The sequence below is a fragment of the Cynocephalus volans genome, chromosome 2 (assembly GCF_027409185.1).
Source record: "Cynocephalus volans isolate mCynVol1 chromosome 2, mCynVol1.pri, whole genome shotgun sequence".
Taxonomy (NCBI): Eukaryota; Metazoa; Chordata; class Mammalia; order Dermoptera; family Cynocephalidae; genus Cynocephalus; species Cynocephalus volans.
Genome location: NC_084461.1, coordinates 209,654,134 through 209,679,283, shown reverse-complemented (window position 1 = coordinate 209,679,283; position 25,150 = coordinate 209,654,134). Strand labels below are relative to the sequence as shown.

Below are 25,150 nucleotides of genomic sequence, written 5' to 3'. Positions count from 1 at the left end.
TTTGCTGAAGAGGCAGTCCCTTCCCCAGTGAATAGGCTTGGTGCCTTTGTCAAAGATCAGATGGCAGTAAGTGTGTGGGTTGATTTCTGGATTCTCTATTCTATTCCATTGGTCAGTGTGTCTGTTTTTATGCCAGTACCATACTGTTTTGGTTATTATAGCTTTGTAGTATAGCTTAAAGTCCGGTAGTGTTATGCCTCCAGCTTTATTTTTTTTGCTCAGCATTGCTTTGGCTATGTGTGGTCTTTTATTGTTCCATATAAATGTCTGGAGAGTTTTTTCCATTTCTGAGAAAAATGTCTTTGGAATTTTGATGGGGATTGCATTGAATTTGTATATCACTTTGGGTAGTATGGACATTTTCACAATGTTGATTCTTCCAATCCAAGAGCATGGGATATCTTTCCATCTTCTTGTATCCTCTCTAATTTCTCTCAGCAGTGGTTTGTAGTTCTCATTGTAGAGATTTTTCACCTCCTTGGTTAACTCAATTCCTAAGTATTTTATTTTTTTGGTGGCTATTGTAAATGGGCAGGCTTTCTTGATTTCTCGTTCTGCATGTTCACTATTGGAGAAAAGAAATGCTACTGATTTTTGTGTGTTGATTTTGTATCCTGCTACTGTGCTGAAATCATTTATCAATTCCAACAGTTTTTTTGTAGAGGTTTTAGGCTGTTCGATATATAGGATCATGTCATCTGCAAACAGGGACAGTTTGACTTCATCTTTTCCAATCTGGATGCCCTTTATTTCTTTCTCTTCTCTGATTCCTCTGGCTAGTACTTCCAACACTATGTTGAATAGGAAAACCACCCAATTTTTTAAATGGGCAAAAGATTTTAATGGACACTTAACCAAAGAAGACATACAGACGGCAAATAAACACATAAAAAGATGCTCAACATCATTAGTCTTTAAGGAAATGCAAATTAAAACTGCAAAGAGATACCATAACATACTTATTAGAGTGGCTAAAACTAAAAAGAATGAGGGGCTGACCTCTTAGCTGTTGGTTAGAATGTGGTGCTGATAACACCAACATCCAGGGCTTAATCCCTGTACTGGCTAGCCACAAAAAAAAAAAAAAAAAGAAAGAAAGAAAGAAAAATTAAATTAAAAAGAATGACCATACTAAGTACTGGCAACTATGTGAAGCAATTAGAACTCTCCCACATTACTAGTGGGAATGTAAAATGGTACAACTACTTTGGAAATCTATTTGATAATTTCTTAAAAAGTTAAACATACACCTACCATATGGTATTTACCTAAGAGAAATGAAAGCATATGTCCACACAAAGGCTCGTTCATAGTAATTTTATCTGCCCACCAACAAGTAAATGGATAAACAGATTGTGGTATAGCCATACAATTGAACACTACTCAGCAATAAAAAGGAATGAACTACTGACACGCAGCCACATGGATGAATCTCAAAATAATTATGCTGAGTCAAAGAAGCCAGTATGTATTCCAAAGAGTATCTACTGTATGACACCATTCATCTTAAGTTCTAAAAAATGGACACTCATCTATAATGACAGAATGCAGGTCAGGGATAAGGTGGTGGTGGAAGGGATTACAAAGGAGCATAACAAAACATTTGGGTTGATGATATGCTATGTTCACTATGCTGACTGTGATGATGGAGACGGTTTCACAGGTTTATACATATGAGGGTACTTCAGAAAGTTCGTGGAAAAATAGAATTAAAAGATAATACGAATCTTTCCATGAACTTTTCAAGTATCCTCGTAGATCAAAACTTCCCAGATTTTACACTTTAAATATGTATGGTTTATTGTAAGTCAGTTATACTCAATTAGGCTATTAAAAAAACAATCATGAAATAGATTTCAGTTTAAATAACCAGGAAACAATTTTGAGGAAAAAAGATACTGACCACAAGGCTAAAAATCCAGACACTTGTGTTCTAGGACTAGATATGCCTCGAAGTGACAACAGTCGTAATTAAGATCAAATCACTACCTGCCTGACCTGCTTCCTCACTTGGAAAAGAAAGGCTTGGCCAACCAGATCTCACTCCCACCCCCAGCTCTTTTTCAAGATTACAAACAGGGCTTCCTCCAGGACTGGCACTGAAGAACTATTTGATGAGTGAACTGACAACTGGGACAGTCCCTTCAGACCTAGAGTCTGTGTTCCTGACCTGTAACTAACAGTTAAATCTAGTGCCTGAAACGCTCCATTCTTCCCAAGGTATTCTAGGTCTTCTGTTTTATGTAAAAATTTTCTAATTTCCCAAACTATTTATATTGAGAATGAGATCCTTCCCTAAATAAAAATTTAGCAATAACATTTTTAAGTGTCCATTCTGTAAAAAAAGCTATGATGTTGTTTGGCCAAAGCAAATTCATAGGTCATATCATATTAGTCCTTCAAAATCTCCTTGCACAGATCAAACACTAGGCCTAGAAAAATTTCAATGCACTACTTCAAATTCTTTTGGGAAATAATTGAGTAAGAAATAATAAATAACATCACTGGGGTTTTTCTTTCTCCACACCCATATCTCCTTCAAAGGCAATTGTCCATTATCACACCAAGGTCAAGGGTTCGGATCCCCATATAGGCCAGCCACCCCAAAAAAAGCAAATGTCCAGGGGTCGGCCAGGCCTTCTCTGGCAAACGGAGACACACCTTGCCTTGTTCACTCCTAAGTACTTATCACCCCTGGCATTGTATGTACTGGTACTGTTAAATAAAAATTATCAGAGGCCATTGTTTTGGACAAAGCTCCTGCACTAGGCCCCATAAGACCACACTAAAAATCAAAATGGCGCCACCCCTGCTAAGTTCCACATGACTTAGGTTGTGGTCTGACCTGCAGAGAAATAAGGAGAAAGAGATAACAGCCAATTTCCTAAACAAGCTAGTTTAAATCTTCAATGGTTAATGATAATAAAGTTCCCTCTGCTTTAATCCTTACACAAAAGAGCCTGAAGTAGCCTGATGTTAACTAGTCAGTTATTTTTCCATTGTTCTGTCTCCATGTCCCCAACTTACAAGGAAAGTAACTTTAAAATGACCAGTCTTCTTTTTGTTCTTTGTTTCTGCTTTCTTCAGCCTTTTTCTGTCTACAAAATCAACCTCTTTTGCTCAGCTCATTGGAACACCTATTCTATTTCATGAAATGAAGTATTGCCCGACTTTAGAATCACAATAATGCCAATTGAGATCTAAATTGTTATAATTTTGTCTTCTGACAATTCGTTTATTCACCCTCAGGTAGTAAGGTTTCCTGAGGGCACAGGTCGTGTCTGCACTGTTCGGTCCTATGTTCCTTGGGCACTGCAATTAGAGTCTACAACAGGTGCTCAAATGTGCTCAAATAACATCCGCAGTCTCCTCTCTCCACACTCCAATCCATACATGTCTGGGAAAGGTTCCTGAGGCCCAAACAGCTTCCCTCTTTGAGAAATGCCCATTTGGCCACTCCAAGAGTGCCAGGCCTGACTGGACCAGGGAGGGCCATCTTGCCCCAAGCTGGGCCAATCAGAGACTCTGTAAGGAAATGGGAGTAGAAGTTAGAGCTGAAAGGTCCAGGGTAGCCAGGCTGGTCTGGACACTAACTTCTGTGCACCCTGAGGCAGAAAGAGGCAAGACCAGAGGCTGAGACCCTGGAGAAAAGGGAGCAACACCCTCAGCACTCCCAAGACCCCAAGTATGGCTGTGCTTCCTCCTCTGGGTTCAGAGAAATGGGCCTCTCTCTAAATTCCTCTTACAGCTATTGCTTGCAACCAGACAGATCTAGCTACAACAGCCCCCAATACAAGTTTTCTGGCCTGTTCTTTCTACTCCCCCCAAAGGCTTTTTAAAAAAATAACTATCAAAGGGGGGAGAAAATAAATAAATAAAAATAAACAAAAGAAGGAGGGAAAAAAATAGCTATCAGCAGAGTGTTTGTCTTGCTACATCCTGAACATACCTGGCCTCCCCACTGCTGGGCCTTAGCCCATGGCATCCCCTCTCCCCAGGTTTCAAGACACACCATCTTCTAGGAACCTTCCTTCCCCACAACTCCCATAACTGGGTCTGACTTTTCAGCCTAGCCCTGTTTTACTAAGCAGCATTCCTCTGATCCATCCTTTCCCTGCAGTCATTTATATACCTGTCTCCTCCAGCAGGGGTTAGGACACTTTCTTAAAGGGCCAGATGTAAATATTTTCACCTATGCAGGCCACACACCTACTCTGCTGTTGTAGAGCGAAAATAGCCACAGGTAATGTGTGAATACATTAGCATAGCTGGGTTACAATAAAACTTTATGTAAAAAAACACAAAAAACAAGTGGCCAGCCTCAGGTGTAGTTTGTCAAACCCTGCTCTACAATGTAGGTATAGGGACACATCTTTATCCCTGCCTCACACCCCACATTCCACACCAACACCCAGCACAGGGAGGCACACACTAAACATCTGATTGAGGCAGGACAGAGTAGGGACACGCCCCAGGGAGGCTGCTCATAAATATTGAGACTGGATAGGCCAGAGCCTGCACACTAGGCGGGACAGGAGGGACAGAGGTCGGCCATTAGGAGTTTGCACATGGGACAGAAAGGATGGAGAAGGTCAGGGGCGTGTGTCTCTCTCTGGCGGAGATGCCTGTGCACTTTGGCACGTATCTTCACTTGGTAATAAAGCCCTATCATGTTCTGTTTCTCTGTCTCTCTCTCTTTCCTTTTGCTGGTCCAAGAACCTGGATATGCCTCCCAGTAACAATGAACTGCACTGCTCAAAGATCTTCCTATATTCTGCAAGTGGATAATGAAATATCCACAGCTCTCCAATAGGGAAGGTTCTCTCCCTTCCTGATCCACCTGTAGTGTGGGGGCTGTTCTAGAAGCAGTTCGACATGTGGGTCACTCATTAACACGTGAATCATGACTTCAAAAAATCTTTATGAGCACCCACTTTGTGCCAAGTAACTCTCCAGGTGACAGGGCTGTAGAGGTGAGCAAAGCAGGTCAACCCAAGGGCTGGACAGAGTTTGCACTGAGCACAGAATACCAGATGGTGGCTCTGATGGGTCTAACTGGCATTACTCAAGATGTATGTCAATATTTCCTTTCCTTTCTTTCTCAATATCCTCCCAGACCCTCTGTAAAGCAGCCAACACAATTTCTGCCACATGCAAAGTTGCTCAAAAACAGTCACTCTTCTTCCTACTGTTGGCTTTGCCAATGCCTTATCCCAGACCTTCTCGTGATGACTGGCTTCTCGCTATGACACGGGAGAGGCAAAACAGATCTTCCCAGCCAATGGTCTGTTGACACTTTATGAAATAATCCACGCCCTCATCATGCAAGTACAAAGCCACAGGACCAAAATAAGAACCTCCACCACACTAGCAGTTCTCAAATTTCTTCATTCTAAGACCCTTTTATACACTTAAAATTACTGAGGACTCCAAAGAGCTTTTATGTGGGTTATATCTACCAATATTTATTGTATCAGAAATTAAAACTGGACTGGTTGGTTAACTCAGTTAGTGTGCAACCTTAGAACACCAAGGTCATGGGTTCAGATCCCCATACCAGCCAGCCGCCAAAAAAAAAAAAAAGAAAAGAAAAGAAAAGAAAGAAAGAAACTGAAATTGAGAATCCCAAGCACATATTCAAAAGGTTAAACATAGAATGGCCACAGCAATTCCACTCACAGGTGCATACCCAAGAGAACTGAAAGCAGGCACTCTCAAGGGTTTGGATCCCCACACTGGACAGCTGCAAAAAAAAAGAAAGCAGGAACTCAAACAGATGCTTGTATACTAATGTTCACAGCAGCATTACCCACAATAGCCAAGAGACAGAAACAACCCAAATGCCGTAACAGATGAATGGATAAACAAAATGTGGTATATCCATACAAAGGAAAATTATTCAGCCATAAAAAGGAACAGGTGTGCACTACCCCACAGGCAACCAGGTAATGGTGTATTATGTCCCTTCAAAAGTGAATGTGATCAGCCATAAAAAAGAAGGAACTATAACATGCTACAACATGGATGAACCCGGCTGACATTATGCTAAATGAAAGAAGCCAGACACAAGAGGCACGAATTGTAACACTTGTGTGAGGTACCTAGAGTAGTCAAATTCATACAGACAGAAAGTAGGATGGTGGTGGCCAGGGGCTGAGGAAGAGGGGAACGGGGAGTTAATGCTTAATGTGTATAGAGCTTCTGTCTGGGATCATGAAAAAGTTCTGGAAATGGGTAGCGGTACTGGCTGCACAACATTCTGAATGTACTTAGTGGCACGGAACTGTACACATAAAAGTGGTTAAAATGGTAAATTTTATGTTATGTGTATTTGATAGAGTTTGGATGTGTTGTCCCCCCAAAATTCATGCAGAAATTTGATCCCCAATGTGGCAGTGTTGGAAGCTGCCCAATGTGGCAGTGTTGGAAGCTGTTTGAGTCACAGGGGTGGATCCCTCATGAATGGATTAATGCTCTCCCTGGAGGAGGGGGGCCTGAGTGAGTTCTCACTCTATTAGTTCCCGCAAGAGCTGGTTGTTTAAAAGACCCTGGCACCGGCTCTCCTCTCCTCTCCTTCCCTCTCCCTCCTCTCCTCTCCTTCCCTCTCCCTCCTCTCCTCTCCTTCCCTCTCCCTCCTCTCCCTCTCCCCTCTCTCCTCTCCTCCCTCCCTCTCTCTCTCTTCCTCTCTCTCTCTCTCTCTTCCACTGGCTGCTTGCCGCTTTCTGCCATGAGTAGAAGCAGCCTGAGGCCCATGCCAGATGCAGCTGTCCCAGAATTGTAAGCCAAATAAACCTGTTCTTTATACATTACCCAGTCTCAGGTATTCTGTTACAGCAACACAAAATGGACTAAAACAATATTTTACCACAATAAAAAAGAATATTTAAAAAAACAGAATCAAACGGAGAGACAGAGAGAATCTCAAGCATACATCCCATTAGCAATCAGAGCAATAACGTCATCACATAGTCTCTGGAAATAGTCAGTCTCTGGAAATGCCACTATATGCTTGTGAGAGAATAAAAGAAAGAGACAAATAACACCTTGGTATGATTGTGAAAATAGTTTTGACCTCATAGTGCCTCTGAAAGGGTCAGGAACCCCCCAGAGACCCCTGGGAACTCCTGGACAGCTCCTGCTTTAGACTATGCAATGTTTGGGGAATTGGAGGATTCAGGCCCTGAAGAAATTTAGGAGTCTCTGCAATACAGATTCTTTCCTTAGATTCAATTTCTTCTTTGTCAGCAAGGCTTGGCCTTGTTTTAAGTTATGTAAACCGAGCTGTCTCCAATTACTGTGTGAAATTTAGTGTGCTGCCTGAATTATTTGGAATTGATTTCTCCTCCACATGTGCCCACAAAGAGCAAGAGGAAGACAGTACTAACAGAAGCATGCGTGTCCACAGTCACATTGTTAAGAGATCAAAAAATCTCCAGCAAAGGAATGTAAGAGAAAATTCTAGCCCACCTCCTGCCACTGCCCACCGACACTTGGATGGGTACCCACCAGAGAGGACTGGGACACCTCAGCCACAGCCCTCCACACAAGCCCTCTACACCAGGAGCAGTGGCCAATCCACCCCAGCATCTTCGGCAGGCCCACTCAGACATTCCACCTTGGAAAGCACTAGCAGCTGCTTCCCAGAGGGGCTGGTCCCACGGGTTCTCATCCTATCCTCTATGAAAGATGCTGCTGGCAAAGGGACATGTATCCAGCACCACACCTCAAACCAGCAGCAGAGGGGAGAGGATCTGAACACAAGGGCTACTGGGCCTGTTGTACAAGTGACCATGCAGCTTAGGAGACTGGCTCCTGTGGACGCTGGGTTCTGCCCAGCACCATGGACCCTGGGCCAGCAGTCTCTTCTCTGAATGCTTTCAAAAAGAGACAGAGACCATCAGCAATAACTAAAATACAAAAGAGAGAGCACTCTGCTAAGTGGCCCTCCGAATGGAGGAGTTATTTCTCCCTGGCACCAGCAGGCCTGCCTGTAACCTCCCCACCCCTGCAGCTTCCTGGAACGATGTATGGAGAGAGCAGCTTGGAAAGAGACCCCAGAGACCCATCACAAGACAAAGGAGAGGACTGAGTCTCCACTTGGCCTTGCTGGGCTTCACTTCTTCATCTGTAAAGCATGGAGCTGATCTGCCCTGCCCTGCCCTCCTGACATCCATGGCAGTCACAAGGCCCAGATGAGAAAATCACTGAAGCAGCATGTGGTTGCTGAAGTTTCATGTATTGCATCCCTAGGAATGATTCCAAGAGGTACTGTGAAGAGGCCCATGCTCTGAGGGACCCACATGGACAAAGGGAAGACAGAAGGTGGGAAGCTGGAGCCAGGGGCTTGGCACAGCTTGGCCTGCAAGTGGTCTCAGTTAAGACTGCTACTACCTGGAGGCCTGGGCACCCTCTGCTCTGGCAGCCACTAGGTCACAGCACCAACGACGTCAGTATCTGAACCTAAAGCTGTAAGGAACTCAGAGACCAGCTGGGCCCATGATTCTCACCCACGAGGGCCCAGAGTTCACAAGGGAGTGAGACATGTGTGGCTCAAGAAAAACAAAAGAACTAGAAGTTTCATTAGCAAAATTTAAAGGAAGACCTGAGGCTGCTCTATTTTTTGAAACACCTATCTAGTCCAGCCAGCTCACTTCCCAGAAGGGCTGACCCACCTGCTCAGTGTCCCACATCAAGTTGGCAGTGGCATAACAGACACCGGAATCTAGGCTCTGCAACCCTGGCTCTATGTTCTTTCACCCAAATCCTTGTTCCCAAAGCCAGCAGAGCTGCCCTGGCCATGATGCTCTGCGTTCCAACTCCTCCTTAGACGGCCAGTTCCAAACTTTCCAGTTCTCACCCATTTTCTTTGTTCAGATATAGACAGGATGTAAGAAATGTAGTACCTCCACGGAGGCCGGCCAGGAGGACTAGGAGGTGCCCTGGCCCTGACCACCGGTTTGGGACCACAGAGCCAGGGATGTACCAAATGTTTTAAACACACAAACACTCCTGTCGCGATTTTGAAATATGTGCACAGCTTCTTTGATATGGCTCCCTAAATGGCAGCTCTCCAGTCGCCATGGCTAACAAACGCATTTCCAAACAGCCCGTAGGGCAGGTGGAACCTCTGAGTGATGGCTCCACCCTTGGTCACTCCTCCACGTGGACCACAGAGCTCCCTATCCCATCACCGGAGGCCTGGCAAGGACACCGCAGGTGGCTAGCTCTGCTGTGACAGTGGACAGGGGTGAGGCTGCCAAGCACAGGGGATTGCCAGCCACTCTCTCCTACAAGCCAACGGGTCATAACGCTGACACTGGAGAATGCCACACCAGAACAAAGTGACAAGGACCAAACCTCAGTATTTATTTCTTATAAGTAACAAGCAGTTTCTACATCCAAGAGATGAAGGGACCGTCACCTACCATCTATCCACAGACGCTGTCCAGCCAGGACACTGGCTCGTCCGTCCCATGGCCCTGCTTAGAATAAGTTATCCTAGAAGTGGAGGGAACGCTTTAAGAGAAAGGATGTGACCACAGAAGATGAAAGAGGAAAGGCAGGTTTACCAAGCATATCTATTAAATGAATGATACTTTCGAGAAAAGAATGGCAACCTACAATCAGTCTACATTTTATGGGGACTGGGTAGGAGAGGAGGAGGGGGAGGGAGCCTATATACTCGGGAATAAGACCAGGGCAATGGTGTGGCAGTACTGGGGTAAGAGCTACCTCTCATCTGTCACATCTACCAGCAGTTTCATCCTACACTCACACCACATTTTGACCACAGCCACAGTGTAGTACAGCCAATTCATCTCAAGAGGAATAACAGCAGTAGCAAAATCAGATTCTTGAATGTCCATTCTGCATGTGTCAGGCAGTGTATCAAGTGCTTGGAATATATGATTATAAATCCTTAAGACAAACCCACTCACTCCTTCAATGAACACAGCCTGTATCTCCTAGGGGCTGGCGGCTGTGCTGGACACAGAAGAAAAGAACGAGAAACACAGGTGCCTGCCTTCACGGAGCTCAGATTCTGGCAGGGAGGCAGAGATCTTCATAACCTTGCGATAGGCAAAGATTTCTTAGAGAAAAACAGAAAGTATAACTATAAAAGGAAAAATTAATAAAGTGGACTTCACAATTAAAAACTTCTTTGACCAAAAGCTCAGCAAAGATACATAGATCAATGGAACAGGATACAGATCTCAGAAACAGACCCATACAGATGTGGTTAGTGGATTTTTGATAAAGGTGCAAAGACAATTCAATGGAGAAAAAACAATCTTTCAACAAACGGTGCTAGAACAATTGGACTCCATGTATGCAAATAAACCTCAATCATCAGGGAAATGAAAGCTAAAACCACAGCACACCTCACACTCATCAGGATGGCCACTGTTGCAAAAACAGAAAACAAGCGTTGGTGAGGCTGTGAAGAAATTGGAACCCTTGTGCACTGTCAGTGGGGATGTAAACTGGTGTACTCACTATGTAAAACAGTATGCAGGTTCCTCAAAAAATTAAAAACAGAATTACCATATGATTCAGCAATTCCACCCAAAAGAACTGAAAGCAGGGTCTTGAAGAGATATTTATACACCCGTGTTCATAGCATTAGTCACAATAGCCAAGAAGTAGAAGCAACCCAAGTGTCCATCATGGGTGTATGGATAAACAAAATGCTGTCTAGAAATACAGTGGAATATTATTCAGCCCTAAAAAGGAAAGGAGGTCTGATACATGGTACAAGTGGATGAAGCTTGAGGACATTATGCTCTGAGAAATGAGCCAGACACATAAAGACAAATACTGCATGATTCCACTTATATGAGGGTACTTCAAAAAGTTTGTGGTAACTTTTCCATGAACTTTTTGGAGTACCCTCATAGGAGGTAACTAAAGTAGTCGAACTCAGAAACAGGAAGCAGAATGGTGGCTGCCTGAGGCAAGGGGAGGGGAAAGGGGGGTTGTTGCTCAATGGGTATTGAGTTTCAGTTTTATAAGATGAAAACGCTCTAGAGACCTGTTGTACAACAAGGTACATAGAGTTAACAGTACTGACCTGCACACTTAAAAAGAGTTTTTTTTAAATGAACAAAAAATTATTTTTACCATATTTAAAACAAAAATAAAAACTAAGCCTTGATTCCCCAGATCCAGCAACAACCCTCTGAGGTCTGTTCTATTACTATCCCTGTAACATAGGGTCCAGGGTCTCCTAAATGCCCAGGCACTCATTGCTGCTAAAAGGTCAGAAACAGTAAGTGAACTGATCATAACCCTTTGTTCTGAGTTTTTGTTCTTGCAGGAGGTGGCAGGAAGTCATGAACCCTGAAATACTAGACTATGCTCAAAACATACCAGCTGAAACTGAAATACGGGCCCAGAGATGAACTTTGATGAATCTCCACCTAAGGAGGAACCAGGATCACCATACCTACCTGCCCGTTTTATGTCATGAGTCAGCTACAACAGGAAGTCTCAATTTGCCACCTATGGACTGTAACCTGTACTGGCTGAAGGCTCAAGGTTTAGCCCATGTGACAACTTCCTGAGGTCTTGCTGTTGCCCGAAGGTCATATACCTTCCCAGGTCCAAATGCAAATTTGGCTCCAGAACTGACAAATGAACTATGTCCCATAGTCAACCAATCCAAATTGAACAAGCCTGTATCCCTCATTTACAGGAGGACCTAAATGAGAACTTGGGCAGGAAGTTAGGTGGGAACTTTGGCTATTTAAGACCATCTCTTTCCCTTCTGCAGGGAACACTGGTTTGGGAGCTTTCCCCAGTGTTCCCCTTATTTGCAAGAAATAAAGCCTTTTCCTCCTACCCTGGTCTTGCTTGTGCTCTCCCAGGGATGGACCCTGTAGTCCAATAACATCCCCATTTAGAGAAAAAGAGGACGTCTCTTCATGTCCCTCTCTGAGCCAGTTTCTCAAATGGAGTGGCAGTGGGGCCACCTAATCCTCAAAAGCCTATACAACATATGGAGGAGTTTAAAGTCCTAAGGATATTAAGACTGAACAAAGTGACTCCTGCAGGAAAGCAGGACTGGAAGTCTGAGGCATCCTGACTCTAAGGCCCAGCCATGGGCAGGTAGTTTTGCCTGGCTCTTCCCTCAGGCTAGCTCAGTGGGTCCAAACTCTCCACAGGGAGTTACACTCCCAAAAGCACACCTCTTATCATATGGCTCTTTAAAGAATGTTCAAAGACAACATTACAGCCTGCAAGCTCCATTTCATACACTTACTTCAAATCCTAAATCAAAAGCAAGATTCAACACACAAAAAACTGTATCTGAAAAGTAGAGTTATGGTTAGGATTAACTACTATTGCACACCAAAGGCTCAGCAGAGTGCATGATGTTCAGAAATGGGGGTGGTGAGATGGGGGTGAGAACAACAATGACAACAGCGGCAAAGAACCAAGGCTGAGACTGCAGGAGCAGGCTGGGAGGGGACATGGTCAGCTCCTGGCAGGCCGAGTGTGAAGATTCCTCAAGGGCACTGGCATGGACACAGCAGTGGGAATGAGGGAGGTGAGAATGGGGAGTTAGGGCTGTGGCACCAATGCCAAGGCTATGGGAGGAAAAGAAAAGCAGGGGTCAAGCTGAAAAAGCAAGAGGGGAAAGACAAGAAGGAGCAGAGGACAAGGAAGTACCTACTGAAGCTGTGCAATGTCAGAGCACAAGCTCTGGGTTGCCCAGGCTTCAAATACCGGCTCCACCACTTACAAGCTGTGTGGCTTTGGACTCTGTTTCTTCACCTGTAAAATAAGGTTAATATGAGTACCCGCTCCCTATAAAAAAGGCATCGTATCTCACACTGCAATTATGAAGAAACACGGAACAGCATTTAACTAGAATTTTATAACATTTTGTGTGTGTTCTAATCGTTTTTAGGGCTATCCTCTATTTCTGGGGTAATATCAGTTTTACATTTAGTTATATAAAATTTTTCCTTTTCTAAAAAAAATTTTAATTTGGCAGCTGGCCAGCAAGGGGATTAAATCCTTAACCTTGGTGTTATCAGCACCACACTCTAACCAAGTGAGCTAATCAGCCAGCCCAAATTTTTCCCTTTAATATACCATTTCCTGGGGCCGAGCCCGTGGCGCACACAGTAGAGTGCTGCGCTGGGAGCGCGGCGACACTCCCGCCGCGGGTTCGGATCCTATATAGGAATGACCGGTGCACTCACTGGCTGAGTGCCCATCAGGAAAAAACGACAAAAAAAAAAAAATAATAATAATATACCATTTCCTGATCTTTTACCTTCATGATTTTTTTTTTTTTTTTTTTTTTTGTGACTGACCGGTACAGGGATCAAACACATGAATGCTTCTTAAGAGGTAATATATCCACAAGGTCCGAAATCCACAAGGTCCATACAAAAGAAGGTGACACTAAGGTAAGTTATTAATAAGCCTCCCAAGCTTCTGGAAAGGCATACATTCCTTTGACTGTAATCATAGTGTGGTGAAATCACAGGAGGAGGCCACTGGCCTGAATTGGTCACCCAAGTCCAAAGAGCTGTCACAGCGTCAGTGTCCACACAAGATGATGGTGGAGCCAGGAACCACAAACACTAGAGAGCCTTGACCCAATGAAAAGGTGCCTCATCTTCAGGAGGAGGCACCAGATGGTGGCTCTCCTCTTAGTTCCCCCAGCCATTCAGTCTCTTCATATTACTTTGGAATCATGATGCAGGAGGCAAAGCATGTGGCTCAGGACAGCAGTCTTGAGTTGCCTGTTTCTACTTCTACTTAAAAGCTAAGTGATGCCACCAGTTAAACTGATCACCCTCTCTGGGCCTCAGCATCCTAATGTCTAAAATAAACCTACCACTTGCCTCACTCACCCACCCCCCCCCCTGCACAGGGCTGTCAGATAAAGGGTGTGCACACTACATCCCAACTCCTGGGCCAACCTCAGAACTGCTTCAAGCAGTTCCCCCACACCACCACACACCCCCAACAGAGCACAAGCCCACACCATATGATGAACAGGAAATACAAAAGGTGTCGGATCGTGGAAATGACAGCTCATTAAACCAACCGACAAGCTCACAGAATGTCAGAACTCAAGTCCAAGTGACCCTTGGACATCTAAGCCCTCCTTTTTTTTTTATCTCCAGGAAGAAAGTGAACCCCAAAAGAGAGATATGCCAAAATTCTTGGCAAATCAATAACAACACTAGGTCAACCAGGTCTCAGGACTCTTAAAAACAAAAAATAATAATTCTTTCTTAAATATTCAATTATTATGACAAAATAATTTTTAAGTAAAATTTTTTGTTCTTGAGCAATTTCAGATTTACAGAAAAGTTCCCATATACCCCCACATCAAGTGTCCCCTACTGTTAACATCTTATACAACCATGGCACATTTGTTACAACTAAGAAACCAACATTGTGCATTTCTTTTTTTTTGGTCTTTTTCGTGACCGGCACTCAGCCAGTGAGTGCACCGGTCATTCCCATATAGGATCCGAACCCGCGGCGGGAGCGTCGCTGCGCTCCCAGCGCCGCACTCTCCCGAGTGCGCCAAGGGCTCGGCCCTTGTGCATTTCTATTAACTGAATTCCACTGGATGTTCAACTGATGTCCTTTTTCTGTTTCAGGATCCAATCTGGGACACCACACTGCAGTTAGTATTACAAAGTCATTTCTAATATGATCCCATCAAAATATTCTAAGGTTAACAAAATTAAAAATTAATTAATAGTATTTATTAATGCTAAAATTTAAAGAATGGTAATTGTTATAAATTTTACTTAGCCTTTCTTTTTACTGATGCTGAGTGACCATTTACTCAAAAAGCATAATTCTCTTCATAGTACAAAATGGAAATAACAGAAAAGATATTTTAAGCAAACAGCAATATATATTAATGAGTTAACATATTAAAACTACTCCTAAAGGTGTTTTTTTAATTCACCCAGGAAAATAATGCAACCTATTCAAAAATGAGATGTTGCCTAACCAATCAGTGTGACGAAAAGGAAGCTTGTTATAATACTTAGATTACAGTAAACACCACCCTCAATATTACTTATTTAATAAAGGTGGTTTCCAATCAACAGAGTTTTGATGCTAACTATGTAACACACACACGAAAGAGAGAAAAGAATTAATCCAGGTAGGTTGTAAATGGAACACCTGGCAAATGAGGATATGGATAATATCATACCCGTGTTAAACTTCCTAAATTTGATAACTGTACTTCAGTTATGAGAGAACGGCCTTATTCTTAGGAAATATAAACTGAAGGATTTAGAAATGAAGGATTACGATGTATGCAAATTAGTTTCAAACAGTCCTGCAAAAAACTGTGTGTGTGTATACACACATATATAGAGAGAAAGAGGGCACGTGCCAATGTGCAAAGGTGCGGTGGGTCAGATGTTAACAGCTGGTGAATTCCCAAGTACTGATCTACAAAGATCTCCAAAACATTGTTAAATGAAAAAAATTTCTGAAGTTTTTATAAAAAGTGTAATTCCATGTATGTAAAATATTCTATGTATGAATGTTTGTAAATGTAAAAGAAAAAATCCACATCACTTTTTCCTGATTGTCCAGCCAAGATCACCCACAGCACTGGGCTTTCTCCGTGCCCCGTGGCTCACCATGCCAGTGTGCGCTGTCATCCTTTGCACAAACAGGGTGGATGGGGGAATCCTAAGAGCTTCTCCCACTGCTAGGAGTGGCCAACGAACCACCAAAACCTGCAGCGAAGGCCTGCCTTGGCTCCATACAAGCCTCCAGTCCTTTCAGGTACTTCCAGCCCTCTTATTCTGTCACACATGACCATAAACAAAGCTTTGTATGTTACCTGACTCAGAGACCCTAAAAGGCAGCCAGTGGCATGGGCAAGACCTCTGTGTCAACAGATCTGGTTTCAATGGAAGCATGTGGCCCAGTACTAGTACCCCATGTCTCCTGCTGACCACCCATGCCGACCCTCCAGAACACTCTGCTGTGGATCCTGCCCCTCATCCAATGCCCTGGCCAGCCCCAAACAATCCCATCCACAGCTATGAACTCCTAAGGAAAATTCCCCAGGGAACAAGCAGGGAAGGCAGTGTCAACCTGGGGGGCACTCTTGGTCCAGCATACCCACCGGGGCTCTGTCCTCAGCCTTCTCCTGTCCAAAATGTAGCAGCCAACAGCTAAAGGAAGACAGATGACAAGCCAACCAAACTGACGGCTGCCTACAGAAGTCAGGCTACAGGGAGGGACTATAGGTAGGGAGGGCAGGGGCACTGACTAAGGACGACGACCAGCCCAGGGTGACTGAGGCAACAGCTATGCCAGGCAGAGGAGGGAGAAAAGGTCATGAGGTGAGCTCTCGACCAAGGCCTGCACTGTGCCATGGCACGGGGAAGGGCCGCCCATGTCCTCACAATCCCCGTTTCCCGGATGAGCAGCTGAACTACAGTAAGGATCCGTGTTAGTGAGAAGCCCTCACCTGCTCTCACCTCTCAGCCCAGCTCACATCCACAAGAGCAAGCTCCCCGCAGCGTGAGATCCAGGCCAGCTGGCTGTGCAGCCGTGCCCCCACCCCTGGCCCCTCCATCCTCCAAAGGCGTTCTTGCAGGATGGCCACAGGCCCTCATCCTCCTGCTGCCCCCACCAAGGGCAGCTGCAAGGCCCACTGGCTAAGGGAGCTGTTGCTCTTTATGTCAAAATATAAATAGCCATTTGTGCATTTGTTCAATAACTGATTTCTGAGTGCCCACTCTGTGCCTGACTAGGCCCGGGGGATACAGCATGAACGTGTCAGTATGAACAATCCTAGCCCTGTCCAAAGCGCTGTGACTGTTTCGGGGGCTCGCGGCAAGTCACACACGCTCCCTCTGATGCCATGGGCACAGCTAAGACTCACTCAGCACTCACTGTGTGGCAGACATTACTTAAAATCACTGTGCTGCGCTTCCTCCCTGGAGGGAGCCGCTCCTGAGAAGTCAGTCCTTATGCACACACACAATCTGACACAGATTCAGGGGTTCCCCACACTCCCCAAGTTCTACCTGTGAATAACACTAACAGCCTTTATGAAGCATTTGCTTTCTGCCAGTCACTTTTTAGAACTTTATACTTACCCATTTTAATCCTCACAACATCCCCATAGAGTCCATATTAGAGATGAGGAAAGTGAGGCCCAGAGAAGTCACAGAGGGAGGAGTGGAGCAAACTTGACCCCAGGGAGAGTGGCTCTGGGGTCTATGGACCTGCATGAGAAGGCTTGCCCTGGCCCCAGACCCTCCTTTTACAGACAGCTCAGCTGAGGTAGAGCCTATGCACCACTCTGCTCAGTGCACTGGTGGCCCAAAATTGGGCTCTCGGGACTAATGACCTGCACTGCAGAATGACAAGGAAAGGGGCTGGTCACCAATACCTCAACACCCAAACATGAAAGCACACGTGATGAGGGAACAATGTAGTAGAACACCAAAGAAAAGACATTTAATCAGACATGGGCTGTTTACTGGATCCTAAATGTTGTCACTGACAAATTTCAGTTAGTCAAGAAACTACTAAATGTTTCCTGATGCCAAAGACCAAGGGAGGCAAAGGAATTCCCTGCAAGTCAAAAGCTTAGGTTCAGCAGCAAAGGGTCGACAACTAGATCACCTGTCATCACTGCTAAGAAGACACCTGCATAACTAGATGACCTCTCGTTACTGCTAAGAGGATAAGTGCACATCTAGATCACCTGCCATCATTGCTAAGAGGACACATGCACATCTAGATCACCTCCCATCACTGCTGAGAGGACACATGCACAGCTAGATCACCTGCCACCACTGCTGAGAGGACACAAGCATAATTAGATCACCTCCCATCACTGCTAAGAGGATACACACACACACAGTGAGATCGCCTGTCACCACTGCTAAGAGGGCCTAATCATTCAGTACTTCAGGAGGTGCCTGGGGAAGAAGGGCGGAGGAAAGTGCCTGGGAGTTAGGCCTGGGAAGCAGACCGAGGAAGAGGCAGGAAAGGCTCAGTCTAGCAACAGCACAAGTGTTCAATAGCACAGTCTTCATTCGTAAGACCAGAACCACCAACTAAAATAATAGCCCTGGCATGCAGTGATGCCAACTCGCCTCCACCTGGGCCAACCTGAGCTTTAACCACAGGGCTTCCTGTGCCCTCAAAACCTTCCTGCAGTGATGCAGTGCTTGGCACACAGCAGGTGTTAGTGAGGGTAAGGGGGTGGGGCTAAAATAGAAGCCACCTCCTGCTCTGTGCAGCGGCTGACATGTTCAGGGGTAAAAGGCCATAGTGTACACAATTTGCTCTCAAATGGTTCAGAAAAGCACACTGTGTGTGAGAACATACCTATGCACATACACATGTACACACACGGGGTGGGGTAAGGCAGTAAGGTAAGACACTAACAACAGGAAAGTCTGAGTAAGGGATGTGCAGTTGTGCTCTGCACTCATTTTATTCTTGCAATTTTTCTATAAGTTTGAAATTATTTTCAAAGAAAACGTTTCTTTTTTAATTCATTAGCTAGAGAAATTGGAAAGTATATTACATCAGTTTCCAACTAAAAAGAATGAAATTGTTAACCCAAAAGCCCAACCTGCCAGCAGGACAAATTCTACAAAGTGTCACAGAGGAAGGCACTCCCAACTCAGAGGGCATTTGGCAAAGCCAGGGGCAGACTCCTCAATGTTCCAGCTACTTCTGAGCTTCAGTTGCTTCCATTTACAATGAAAATACCAGCACTCTTCCTATTTGCCACGCACCGTGCTACTCCACATGAAAGAAAACTCTGGACTCCAGAGGCAAGGTACTATGGCCACTTCTCCTTGAGAATTTATCAGTTTAGCACAGCCAGCAGGCCACCACCTCCTAGTCTCTTATGACAAAGGGGAAAGAGCCCTGAACTAGGAGCCAGCTCACCTGAGCTTGAATCCCAGATGCGCTGCTCACCAGCTGTGTGACCTTAAGCAAGTCACTTGCCTCTCCCGGCTAGCTTTACCAGCAAGCCAGCAACGGCAGGAAAGGACCGGGGTCCTTGTACGGCAGCGACAGCATTAAGAAAGCAAACATTTTCACAACGATGTATGGTGAGGTCACCCTGGACAGAGCTGTGGCTGAAACCACAGCATGATTTTGTTTCACAATTAACACTAGAAAAACAGTTTTAGAATTGGCAATTGATGCTCCATTCCCTGCACAGATGAAGAAAGGGCCAGTGAGACAATATCACAGTTAGTGCCCACAATTGCCGCCCATCTTGCTGTCACAGTTACCTCAGCAGAGGTCCCCAACCCTTTCTTTTCACCACACCTCCAGTGGTCATAACACACATCATCAGTGGTCATTGTGGCCAACCACAGAAGGGATTTGGGGGGAGGGGTGGTTCTGTCCCCCAGACGGGAGTATTCAGGTGGAAAAAGGCTCTGCACCCCCACCTAGAAGACCCCTGGGACCCATCAGAAGACCCCTGGGACCCGTCAGAGGACAGAGGCAGCCTGGGACTCCACAGCTGGGGTTAAAGAAACTGTTCAAAGCATAGCCTGAGGTTCTCCTGAGCCTGGAGTTAGACATACACAACTAGAGTGGACAGGGCCCCAGCCTAGGGTACATGATGCGGGGACAGGCCAGACTTCAAGGATTAAAACCTCTCTCAGCCACTCAGCTTTCTGAGCACTCTGTATTTGTTTCCCCATCTGTAAAATGGGTCTAAAAACAGTATCCACCAGGGACCACTGAGAGTTAATCAATAGGTATGTTAGTGCTTACAACAGTGCTTGACATGTAACACATCCTCAATTAACCAAGATCAAAAGGGCATTTAAGAGAAACTTTGGGGGCTGGCCAGTTAGCTCACTTCAGAAAGCGTGGTGCTGGTAACACCAAGTCCAAGGGTTCAGATCCCTGTACTGGCCAGCCACCAAAAAAAAAAAAAAAAGAAAGAAGCTTTGGCAAAAGGTCAAGTCTGGCACACACGTGCTGCTCCTCCCTCTCCCCATAAAAGGCCTCATGCCCTGCCCTGCACCAGAGAGGAGCCAAAAGTGGCTTGGCCCTGTCCTCAAGGGCCCCACCAGGCAAGAGTCAGAGGACACTCTCCTGCCTGCCTCCCTTCCAAGAAGCAGGTTCTGGCTGGTGCCAGGATTCCGATAGAAGGAATGCAGCCCAAGACCAGAGAAGCCCCTTCCCCTTACAAGCGCCAGCCAGGCAGACCCCCTGCCTGGTACTCTCAGGAAGGACACAGGGTGAATGTGTGAAGAGGCACACACAGGAACACAAGAAAAACATCTGGCCCAGAGTGAGACCTGCCCTCATTGCCCAACCAAAGTCAGGGAGCTAGGTGGAGGACCCAGATTTTGCAGGGAAACTTAAGATAACACTGGAGACTACTGCAAAATTCTGGAGAGTCCTGGAATTAAAAGGATAACTTTACTCCCTCTACCAGAGCTACTCCCATCCCAGGTCCCACTCAGACATCAGTGTGAGGTCTTCCAGGAAGCCCTCCACAGGAACAAAGAGATGGCCACTTTTGCTGCTTGCCTCTGGGCTCCCAAACTCAGTGGTTCTCAACAGACAGGAGAGTAACGACTAGTTTACATCTAGCCTCTGCTTCCACATCAGTCTCTCCTAAAGGGAGTGGTTTGTTCTCTTACTTGAACCTCTCTCATGATAGGCAGGCAGCGAGCACTCACAGATGCTTTCTGAATTGCTGCTAGCCAGTTGGCAGGATATGGGAACTGACTGGCAAGGGAAAAGGAGTTGGGGACATCAGTCACCTCTATCAGCCAGGCAGGAGATGCTGGGCCTGGAACCACAGGAAACCCAAGGAAGACAGGCATGAAGTGTGGCTTCACAACTCTGAGCCCAGTGACCTTACCTGCAAAACTGGGACCCAGGTACCAGAACAGGATGATGTTTCACCTCTACACAGGTGTATACGTGTTTCCAAAGAATTAATCACAAGAACCCACAAACCTACTAGACTGGCTCTGACCTCCAAGAACCTACACAGTATCCTCCTCTACAGGTGGCCCTTTCCCTGGCTTTTGTTCCTAACAAGACCACCCCACAACCAGTCACTGTGCTGCCCAGAGAGAACCCAAAAGCAGTGAGCAACCAGCTCTACTCCCGGAGCTCAGAGAAGTATCACTGAGTCTGTCCAGGTCGAGCATGGGCCTGGGCCTTGGCAGCCAGGTAGACACTGGGGAGAAGGCGAGCATTCCATGCAGATGACAAAGGCACAGATTCCATGCAGCGTCTGGGGTGGGAGCCTGGCAGGGGCACAGCCGCACACCACTGTGCTCCCACACTCAGGCTTGACAGAGCTCAAAGAAAATGGCCCTGGGCACTTTTGCCTTCCTGGGATTCTTCCTCCATCAAAAAATATTAAGAATCATACTTTTATACTGTGTTGGTATAATGATGATTTTATTAATATATATGTATATATTAAAAACATTTTCTTTGACCAAAAATTTCATCCTTTTTAATTTTAAAATTAAAATAAACAAACAAACAAACCCAACTTGCAGGCTCCTAAGAGTACCCTGGGCCCCAAGCACCAGAATTCCTGTGGCTGATGGGTAACCGGGCTCTGCATTTGGGGTATTTGATTTTCTTGGTGCCCTTCAAGGGAGGAGGGGTACACCCGAAATAAGTAGAAAGGGGCCTTCTGGTTGCCATGGTTTTCTGATTCCCCACCACAGAATTATAAACACACAAGTTCCAAGGGGAGTTCCACACGCGTTTAATCACTCATCACATACGGAACACTCCCAAGTGCCTGGCACAGCAGCGAGGTCTGCCCCGGGACGCTTGTGCCCCGCACACGGTGCTTGGCGGGCTCTGAGCTGAGGACTTCTCCAGCGCAACTGCCTCACTGAGTGACAGAAAGCCACTCGGCTACCGCTGTCCAGCCGAGAAGTTTCCCGGGCTGAGAGGCTGGCAGCAGGCCACCGTCGGGCGAACGCCTGTGAAGCCAGGTACCTCCGCGAGCTGCTCCCGGGCCCCAGCCCCGCGGCCCGACCGTGCTCCCGGGCCCCAGCCCCGCGGCCCGACCCTGATACTCTCGGAGCATGCAGTGCCCGGGGGACGGGGGTCCAGAGGCAGCATCCTCCAGAACAGAGCTGCACGATGTGCGAGGCGCTACGAACCGAGGTGAGCGCCAGCACGCACCGGGATGGCGGCCCACAAGTCAGGCCTCGCCCGCCCTTTCCCGGGGCGCGGCCCCCGCAGGAGGTCGCCGCGGGTGGAAGGAGGTCGGAGGCGACCCCGGCCCAGCTCGCCGCTTCGACCCCGCCCCCCGCCGGCCGCCCCGCCCCCCACACCGCCCCCACCGTGCCGCGCACCTGGCCGCAGCGGCTCGGTGACCGTGAGCACGAGCAGGAAGAGCAGCAAGAAGGCGCCGCTGTCTGCCTTGGGCACCATTTATCCTCCGTTCATCGTCCCCGGGGCGGCCGCGTAACCCCACGGAGGCGCCGGGTCGGGCCGGGCTGAGGGTCGGAGGCCGGACCGGGACCGGGCGCGAAGAGGTGGCGGAGAGGACTCTGGCTGGGCCGCGGCGGGGCTGGGCGGTGGGCTCGCGCGCACTCTCGGCCGCAGCCTGGGGTTCCGACTCCGGCTCCGTGCAAGATGGCGGCCGTCCTGCTCGGCTCCGCGCCGCCCCGCCTTCCGCTCGCGTCGCTGGTGCGGACCAATAAGCGCTGAGATGGGGGGCGGGGGCTGAGCGGAGCCACCGAAAAGGGCGAGGCCTAAGGTTGGGACGGCCGGGGGCGGGGACTAAGGGGAGGGCCCGAAGGGGAGGGCGGGACTATATAGTGAGGCGTGCCATTGGCTAGGCAGAAGGCGGGGCTCGGGGGCGGAGCTGGAGCGGCAGGGCCTCCAAAGGGCCTCGGGTCCCAGGGCGCGGGGTAGGGGCGGTCGGGGGGAGCAGTGGGCTAGGGACCACAGTGGCAGATACTGAGAGGGGCGGGGCCTGGGGCGGGGCGCAGTGAGGCCAATGGGGGAGGATGCAGAGGGGGCAAAGCAGGACCCTGGGATTGGAAGAGTCTTCATACCTGCAGGCCCAGGTCCAAATGTGTGCCCTGAAGTGGTCTTTTTAAGGCCGAACCGCTGTGGATGAAGGAGGAAGAAAACTGAGGACCTGAGCTATCTTTAAGGAGGTTCTAGGCCGGCCCGTGGCTCACTCGGTAGAGTGCGGTGCTGATAACACCAAGGCCACGGGTTCGGATCCTATATAGGGAGGGCCGGTTTGCTCACTGGCTGAGCGTGGTGCCGACAACACCAAGTCAAGAGTTGAGATCCCCTTACCGGTCATCTTTTTTAAAAAAAAAAAAAAAGGAGGTTCTGAGGATAAGGAAGGAGGGTCTACCCTGTAAGGACAGACAGGTGTGGTTTCACCTGCAAACACAACTGAGAACGTTTCAGACAAATGAGGAAATGGCCTAAGGCAGTGTCATACAAGGAGATCTGCAAGGAAGCTCAGAAAGCAAAGCCGGCCTCCTCCAGTGGAAGGACCTGCCTACACAAAGGGGGTGGCAGGGGAAGGCCACATCTGCGTGGAAGACAGTGCTGGGCAGAGACTAGGCTAAGCATCCCTGGGAACAGTGCTCCATGATGACTTTGCACCTATCATCATGAACAGCATAAACTTGGGAGGGGAGAGAGCAGTTGGGGTGTCCTCAGCAGGAGGAAGAAGGAAGCTGTCCAGAGGAAGGACCAGGCACACACACAGGTCTGGCAGTGGATGGTCAGGGCTGAGGAAGACGGTGAAGATGAGGAGCAGAGAAAATGGAAGGGCCTGCACTGGTGGGGACCCAACCCATCCTGGCCAACCTCCAGCCCCACCTACTAATTCCTGGGTGTCCTCCTGAGGGCCCCAGGATTCTAGCCCATGACACATGGGGTTGTGTGAGGGACGCGCAACCTTTCAAGACAGGTAAGGCCAAGGTCAAACAAAAGATTAGGCCAGACCTGCTGGCTCCTACTCCCCAAGGGTATGACCCAAAGCAGGTGCTGGACAAAAGGCCTGTCACAGCAGAGGGGCTCCACTTTTGGCAAAAACAATGGTCCCTGTCCAGTGCTGCCCTTGCTGCTTATACCGTCTTCATGGAGCATTTCCAGGAGCAGCTGCCAGTGCTCAGAGCAGGATCCAGGCCCAGCCTTCTGCACTATCCCCCATACCCCCAGCCCCAGATCTGCCCTGGGAGACCAGCCAGAGCCATGGGCTGGGCAGGTACCCAGGAGGGAACTCACAGCCAAGAGCAGAATTCCTGCTTGTTGTCTCCCACAGAACCATTGTAAGAGAAGCAGGCCAGCAAAGGTTCAGATGGGGAAAGAGAAGTACAGGGAGGTGAAAAGTCCAGCCAAACCATGAAGAGAGAGGGCAGAGTCCTGGCTTCCCAAACTGCACTGACCACTGGGCCAGGAGTTTTGATCCACCTCCCTTCTTGGCCCTGTTCTGCACCCCCACGGGCTGCCCGTGTGGACAGCATAAAGGGCTAAAAGGAGGGAAAAGAGGTCAGGGGCGTCCCTCCAACCCTTGCCAGCCCATGCGGTCACTGCATCCTGGCTCTTTTCCTCCCCCAAAGGTCACTGCCACTCTCAAGGTAGTACTCACTACACTATTCTCTCCAGGTTCCAGTGACCGTTCCTGCCCTCTTCTGTGCAGGCCAGAGGTCTGTTACTCACCTTAGGGCACCAGCACTACCCTTGGAGTTTCTAGTCTGCCTCCACCTTTGTAAATCCCAATTTTAAACCCTCCTCAGATTATCCTAAATTGAGTGTGATTTCTATTTCCTGCTGGGACCCTGACTGATATGATCACCATCCTGGATTTCCTGGGATGCCATGACTTGCAATAATCAGTGCCACGACTCCACAAGCAATCCTGGCTCCATGTTTGGAAGCATAGGCAGATCGATGTGTCCCCCACAACCCCATCCTACCTCAGGTCCCAGCCAAGTTTGAGGCCACTCTCTGCTGGCCTTCAGTCTGTTCCAGCCCACTGCCGACCTTCCAGAGTTCCAAGTCCAAGTGGCTCAGGCACTTCTCCTTTGTGACTTCACCCACTGAAGTCACCTGGGAGACAGTGCTGAATGTTCCACCCCAGAGTCTTGGCCTCTAGGAGACAGGGACGGCTGGC

The 25,150-nt window shown here is 47.5% G+C and overlaps 1 protein-coding gene across 2 annotated transcripts in view; it reads right to left on the bottom strand.

Annotated features, from left to right (window-relative positions):
• DGCR2 (DiGeorge syndrome critical region gene 2) overlaps window positions 1-22,662 on the bottom strand; it is a 74,263-nt gene extending 51,601 nt beyond the window's left edge. For both annotated transcript variants that reach the window (XM_063086140.1, XM_063086141.1), the window contains exon 1: window positions 22,356-22,662. In XM_063086140.1, coding sequence (XP_062942210.1) covers window positions 22,356-22,434 — 79 coding nt within the window. In that variant the 5' untranslated portion in view covers window positions 22,435-22,662. The remainder of the gene's footprint in view (window positions 1-22,355) is intronic.
• Between the last annotated feature and the right edge of the window lie 2,488 nt (window positions 22,663-25,150).